We start from the raw sequence: 7,673 nt of genomic DNA on the forward strand, positions 1-7,673 counted from the left end.
CCCTCCCCCCGCCCTGCTCCTTAACCCACCCACTCCGGCTTCCTGGTCCTTACATTACTCTGTACTGGGGCATATGATCTTCGAAAGACCAAGGGCCTCTCCTCCCAATGATAGCCGACTAAGATTTTCTGATTCTGGTCTTCAGTTACACCTCACAGAGTTCTGTAGGCCTGGAGTCCTCTGAGCCTGTGGTGTCCACTCTGCTGTTAGCTTCTCCTCAGCTTCCTTGGACCATTTCTTCCTCCTGTTCCATGTTTCTGTCCTATGCAATTTGGTTTCGGATGTTAGTATTTTTCTTCATACTTCGAAGGATTTATGCTTCAAGAAACAGAAGTAATTGGCTGCTAGTTTGAGGTCTTATATATAGTTCAATTTGTTTAATCATGTTTACATACAGTTTTCAAATGTGCCTGTAATTTGAAGGCTAGGAAGATACTTACCAAGGTTGTTTGTTTGTTTGTTTGTTTGTTTTGGGGTGTTTGTAGATTTTATCACTTCAGGTCTCACTCTTTGCAGGATTAGTGTTTGTTCATAACTTTTCAGCTTTGATTTAATATAAGGAGTGATCTACTCTCTTCTCCTCTGCTCCAGCCTAGACCCAATTGTCTGTTGCAATCCTGCTGCTGCCACTGGCCACATGATCACATTGGAATTTTTAGAAAATTGCTTATGATGGAGTTTTTGAAAGATGTCATTAGAGGGCTAGTGTTCTCTTCTGTTCATTTGGTTTTCATGTTGTTTTAGCATTCCTTGGTTGGAGAAGATTGGGGCCATTAAAAACTGTGCCCCTTAATTATATCATGAAAATAACCTTTATTTATGTATATTATATATTATAGAAAATCTTAGTTCTGTTAGCATATTACAACTCAAAATCCTTATAAATAGCTACTCTGTGTTTCTTCAAATACAGTTGGCATGGCCTATATCTGGTGTCTGTGTGTGTCTGTGTGTGTCTGTGTCTGTGTGTGTGTGTGTCTGTGTGTTTTAAAGATAGGACCAATGTAATAACATAAACTAATAGCATGTATAGTGTATGAGTATGTTTAGGTTTTTATTAGAAACAACAAGCTACTGAGAAATTGATCTTTTGACATAGCATGAATACATTTTTAAAATCAGCTATTATTAAATTACTCCACATGTGGAAACAAGAACCTAAGTTATGAGTAGGCATTTCAATGAACAACATGGAATAAGTTTATTAGGCTAGTAAGTATAAACATTACGTCTTAGGCGGTCCTCCCAATGGTCGTTCCTTCTGTCTTTTTCAGGAGTCCTGGCTAACCCCTCCTAGGTTACTGAACCATACTGTAGTATTTGTTTTGCCTTTTCTGTTTGATTCACTGCTAGGTTTGAGGTCAGCCTTCCATATGTCTGCAGTTTAGTTATTCTGGTTGTACAAAGTCTCTTACTTTTAATTGTTAGTATGTAATTTATTTCTTGCTCAAGGTTATTAGGAATGCTCGTACACTTAATTTTCTATCCACATGTTTTGGTCTTAGTACCTGTGTGCATCTGGTGTGTTACTTGGTAGCGCTGATTTAGAACATGCGCATATTTATTAAGGAGGAGAGTTTTCTAAATCAGCATTTACTTTCATTTGTACTTGTAAGGAGTCGTCTTTTTACTAGCATATGTTCTGGTGTGCACCTAATGTTACTTCTTGTTGTTATATTGTATTTACCTAATGTGCAGAGAGGTTGAACATTTTTGTATATTTTGTGTCTACATAGATATCTTCTTGTCTACTTAGATACCTTCTTTCATAAAGTCTATTGCCTATCTGTTCATATAACCTTTAATTTTTGACCCATGTATTGAGTGTATGATGGCAGATATTTCTCAAGTGCTTGCTTTCTCTTTAAAATGAGTTTCAGAAGTAGATCTTCTGAAGTAAAATGTGTTCAAATTCATTAATCACTTCCTTTACAGTTTTTCATCTGTATATTTTGTATAAGAAATCTGTGGCTACTAAAGGGTCAAGAGTGACTATATACATATTTTTTTTTCTCATTTAAGATTCCTATTCATTAGGAAAAAACTAATTTATGAATTGAAGTAGAATCAGTTTTTGCCCACAGCCCACATTAATATCTAGTGGTTTGTTTTTTTTTTTTTTTAAAGTCACAAATGGTAGATTCTATTTTCTGGTTCTAAATTTGACTATGACATATACTGCCTATATAGCATTGATAAATTACATACCATTGACCTGCATCTCCTGTTTTACAACCCAGGAACTCTAATACCTTCAAGGTTGCTATTCTAAAATCACAGTATGATACTTCTAACAAAGACAGGTGCTATCATAATTCTAACACCTTCGTCAGTTATAATCTCATGTAAGTAATTGATATCATATCTGGCCCTACTTGTATCTTCATTTTAGATGTAAAATACTCTATAATAATTAAAGAATCTGATTTTGGGGTGGCTTCCTACACCATCTTTTCAGTTATAGAAAGTCCCTACATTTCTAAACAAACATCTTTCCCCTACTTTGTGAGACCCACTTCACCAACTGACATCATTTTGATGTTTTAAGCCATTGAAGACCTAAACCCTGTTCTTGGTGGCATTTATCCTTGCTTTAATGTTCATCTTCTCCCTTCCTCCTCTGTCTTCTCTCCGACCCTCTCCGTTTAGCTCAGTATTTTCTTCCCTTATTTATTTTGTTGTTAGATTCATTTTATTTTTATAAAGTGTTGTAAATCTCACCGTCCAATACAAAGAGCCCTGAGAGCATTTCTTGTGTGCTTGAGGTTCTGGCTTCAGCTCTGTAAGTTCCATACTATGTAGTGAGGTGGAGTTCCGTTCTGCTTTTGCTTTTGTGGGAGTGGCAGTATATGGATTTTCCTTTGTAACTGGCCTTGGTGAAACACAGGCTGTGGCCTTGGTGAAACACAGGCTGTGGCCTTGACCATGTTTCAGTCCTCCTGACTCAGGCTCCACAGTGATAGATTACAGGTCTCCATGTAGATAGATGTCTTCCTGTCTGGCTCAGTTTCTCACTTATCCTGGGTAACTAATAACACCAGTACATTGGAGAATGATGTTTTTTATTATTTGGTTGTTTTAATGTTCTTCCTGGTGAGTTTTGTTGTTATATTTTTAAGATTAGTTTGTTCAAACAAGTATAACTGTGATAAATAGAAAATTTGTGAATGATATCAGAAGTATAGCTTCCAGACTCACATGTTTGTTTTTTTTTTTTTTTTTTTNTGAGACAGGGTTTCTCTGTGTAGCCCTGGCTGTCCTGGCACTCACTCTGTAGACCAGGCTGGCCTTGAACTCAGAAATCCGCCTGCCTCTGCCTCCCGAGTGCTGGGATTAAAGGCGTGCGCCACCACGCCCGGCTCACATGTTTGTAACTAAATAAAATTTTAAGATGCATTTGAAAATTTAAGAATGCGTATCTAGGCATATGAACCAGTGCAAAGCATAAAGCAAATATATATTCTTTACTGTAGTGTTTTTCTAAGTATTTAGAAATTTGATAAAATGAGGTTTTATCATCAGATTTTCTTTCCTTCCACTTAATGAGACAAAATGTGAGCACTGCCTGATCTTTAATTAGAAACCTGGTCTAGCATGTTGACGAGAATAGCCATGGACTTAGTGTTCAGGAAGAGGTTATTATGGACTTTACTGACAGTTCTTCAGGTCAGCACTTCTTCCTTACACTGGTAAATTTGCCTGTCAGCGATCCATATGTTATTATATAACTGTAGATGTGGCTCTGTTATTGTTCATTTGGAAAACGGAAAACTAAATTATGATTTGAGGGAAAAAATGAGATCCTGGCTTAATCATTTCATTTGCTATATAATTCTAGAATAGACAGAAATAATTGCATGTCATGAAGAGTTTGAAATGATAGATTTATATGTGCACCTTTTTCAATATGTTCTGACATGAATGAGCAAGCTTGGCTTATCCTAAATTGCAGTGGTTGTCAATGGAGGTGTCACTAGCCTATGTGTGTATTTATAAATGGCTAATTATGAAAAACATCATACTTTCACTTCTAAAATATATTTCATATTAATTTTAAAATCCTATATTTAAAAATAGATTTTAAAGCTTCACATATTTTTATTTTTCCTTTGTATTTAAAGAAATTAGAATAATTATTACTGTGTGGTACCATATTGTATACCCTTTCCCCAAACCCATCAAAGCTTTCCTCAAAATTAATCCATAAATTCTTTGATTAGAGCTATTCCTGCTTATACTGAGTAAACAGTGGTAAAAGAAAAGTCTTTCTGTTCTGGTAAATCCCACACAGGTAAATTTATCAGCTGGATAATTGCAAGAGAAGCATACCTTCTCTGTAATCTTTAATTGCTAACAGGAGTTTTAAAGGTTTAAATATGATATTGTTACCATAATTCCTAAACAGCACTGCTATTTTTAACATTTCTGTCCTTTAGGCTGTGATGCCTTATGGCAGGCTGGTGCCTTGCATTTCCTCACTGTCTCTAGGATGTTCTTGTATTATCTCCTCTGTCAAATAGACTCTGAGCCGCAGCACCGAATGCTGTGGGATTTACTGCGCTAAATGTAGTCAGGTCAGAGGAGGTTACCAGTCATGAAGCCTGTGCTCCTGTAATCTGTGCTTTCATTCCATCTTCTGAACAGGTCATTTGCCACATTCAGTGCATCCCAAAAAAAAGAAACACGAGTAAATCAACTGTTAAGTACTTACATCAAAAGACAGTTGCTGGAAAATGTGTTAACTAGGAATGCTAGATGTTGCTAATACCACATTTTAATCAATACTTAAACCATGGGAAAATAAGTACTACAGATTAATAGACTTTCCCCCACCCTCATAGGGAACAAGCACTTATTGGGTAAATCTGTTGTGTTAAATCAGACCTGATGCAAATGACGGTGATTGTCAGCACAGTTAGAAAGCTCATTTTGAAATCAGCATGGGGTAGTCAGCACTGACTCCCCAGTGGATGAGTTTGAATTTAATATGCTCTGAATTTGCTTTTGTATACAGGAACCTAGGACTTGATATAATATATTTTGTTTTCATTATAAAATTTAATCCCAATTAGTTTTATAAAGTGAATTAGAACTTTGTAGGCAAGTAGTGTATCATCCAGCAAAGTAACAAATCTCAAGTTTGAAAACTGTGACCTATTTTAAATAATGTCAAAGTCTGTACATTTTCACTTTTAAATGTTTAATTAAGGTACTTGCACGTATAGTGCACCTCGTTTGAAATTCCAAACATCCATTTCCAGGTTAGACGAGTAAATATCAACTCTATTTCTCTCTATGTGTGTGTTTAAACTTCATCTAAGTTATTCAATTCCTCATAAATGTTTTGGAACCTAGGGTAGTTTTAAAATTCAATCTAAACTTTTGTAAGTTATCATGCTAATTAAAATAAGCTTAAACTACCCAAGTATGTAGTGAAATATTTGTACACTTTAACTGAAGATGAAACCCTATTGCAAATATCCATGAAACTCAGAGTTTGCTCAGACTGTAAAGTACATGTGATTTCACAGGAATGATAAAATAATATTTTCTTGCACAGTATGAAGATGAGGTATGATGTTTAAACTTTGCAATGAAATTGAACCTACCTAACTGAACTGTTTTTCCTTTTTAATTAGTTTGCAGGTCGAAGTAAGAAGGAAACCAAATACTCTCTTAAGGCAGTTGAAGACATGTTGGAGACATTGCAGATCACTCAGTCTTAAGGTTTCAGGAACCCATTTGACGTTAGATTTCAAAACTACACAGTTGAACTTTTTGGCCTGTGACTTAATTTACTAAATATCTAGTGCTATTTGTATTCTAATTTTCTCTGAAGAGGTCGTTATAAAGAATGTTTAACTAAACCTCAGCTTGCCTTGTACTGCTAGGAAGCAGGGAGATGGAGGTAATCCATGGGACAGAGAGTTAAGACCTATTGATTGTATATCCATCCTTGTCTATCACCCCTACACCTTATTAAATAAACCATGGTTTATTAAACTCATGTATGAAAAATTCCAGTTTCTTTTGTTTTATTGGAATTCGTGTGTTATTGTAGAGCTCATTTGTCAGCTAAGTTCTCGTGGTGAGGAGAAACATACAAATATATAGCTTGCGGAAACAAATTATTTTGAGTATTTTACAATGTCAGGCTGGATTTTCTTGTACATTTCAGTGGGCTGTTGGGGTTTTTATTCTTTCAAATTGTTCTAATAATAAATTTTATATAAATTATAACATTGTTTAAAATTGATGATAGCTCTGTGAAGGTTTTGTTTGATGTAGACATTTTTATCCATAAAATGCCTCAAAGGCAATAATAGGCTAAACAGTTAGAATTAACCCTTTTACACATTATAGTTATTAAAACTTTTAATTGTGAATTACATATAATATATTTAGGATCATAAAAATATCAAGGATATTGTTATCACTGGGTTCTCCTTAGTTTTCAGGGGAAAGGAAGAATCTGAACTGTCTTTAAAAATATCATTACTGTTCTTTTATATAGTCAACTCTTTACTACAGTTTCTTGTCTGTTTCTTTGAGTAGTGCATAGCCAGTACTCTGCCTTCAACAGCACTTTGCTTGTCTCCATAGGTTAGAAAAGATTTGAGTGCTAAGCTCCAGGCAGCTGTCTATACAGGGCTGTTTATTCTCCAGCTGTGAGTAGGGGTTAGGGAAAATATTGACAACTACTTCCATTATCAGCTACTTTTAACTGTTTAAATAATTCTTTGTACCAGAAAATTGTTTTTGGTGTTTTATCTAATCTTACATGTTATAGGTATTTTCATTTTATAAGCTTATGAGCAATGAACAGAAATTTGTAGTCTTCTGTGAGCTAATGCTGCCCATGTGAAGATACTTTTTCACCACCGATCTGTTAGCATAAAGATATAAGTTTTGTGTATACAAACCTACTTACTGCATCTTCAGCATTATGAAGCATTTATGTTCACCATAAATAATCTCGTGCCTGCACCTTTTCTCCCTTGCTAGATAGGAATGTATTTCTGAAGTTGTATTTGTATAGTAAGAAAGTTAGTTCTTCCCGTAGCTGCTGCCCATGGTTTCCTTTGATCTTTTAAAGGTATTTTTAAAATAACTTCCTGCCTAAGTTTCTTGCTAATAGTAGTAATTTATAAATTTTAATATAAGTACACAGATAATTTCTATTTCTTCTTTATTTACAGTGAGCTGTTTTGTTTAGACAGTGACAGAATTTCCTTTCTGTGACAGATACAGGACATGAGTAGACGCTGTGTCAGAAATGTGAGGCTAAGTATTTGAAAATAAATATATTTTATCATAATAGAAAAACTCTAGATCTATGTAGAGAAAGCATTTGGCAAACTTCAGTTTCCATTTATGATTCAGAATAAAGCCTCAGAAACAAAAGAAAACTTTCCCTACTTGATGAGTAGAATCAATGGCAAGTTAACAGCAGAAAAACTACATAAATTCTCTGTAAGGTGCTGAGCAAAGACAAATGTTCTTCATTTATGCCACATAATCTCATAGAAAAAACGAAATAAAAGACTCGTAAATTGAAAAGGAAGAAAGAATTACATCTCCTTCCCACTAAAAAGATTGTCCACAGAAAAAGTTTAAGGTAGCGTCCAAAATATACTGGACTCATACATTAATTCAATAAGGTCAATAAGGTT

At 34.8% G+C, this 7,673-nt stretch overlaps 1 protein-coding gene across 1 annotated transcript in view; it reads left to right on the forward strand.

The window, feature by feature from the left end:
• Emc2 (ER membrane protein complex subunit 2) overlaps positions 1 to 6,018 on the forward strand; it is a 42,907-nt gene extending 36,889 nt beyond the window's left edge. The window contains exon 11 of the mRNA XM_021183371.2: positions 5,640 to 6,018. Within this exon, the coding sequence (XP_021039030.1) occupies positions 5,640 to 5,726 (87 nt within the window). The 3' untranslated portion in view covers positions 5,727 to 6,018. The remainder of the gene's footprint in view (positions 1 to 5,639) is intronic.
• Positions 6,019 to 7,673: the final 1,655 nt, after the last annotated feature.

This window comes from Mus caroli, chromosome 15 (assembly GCF_900094665.2).
Source record: "Mus caroli chromosome 15, CAROLI_EIJ_v1.1, whole genome shotgun sequence".
Taxonomy (NCBI): Eukaryota; Metazoa; Chordata; class Mammalia; order Rodentia; family Muridae; genus Mus; species Mus caroli.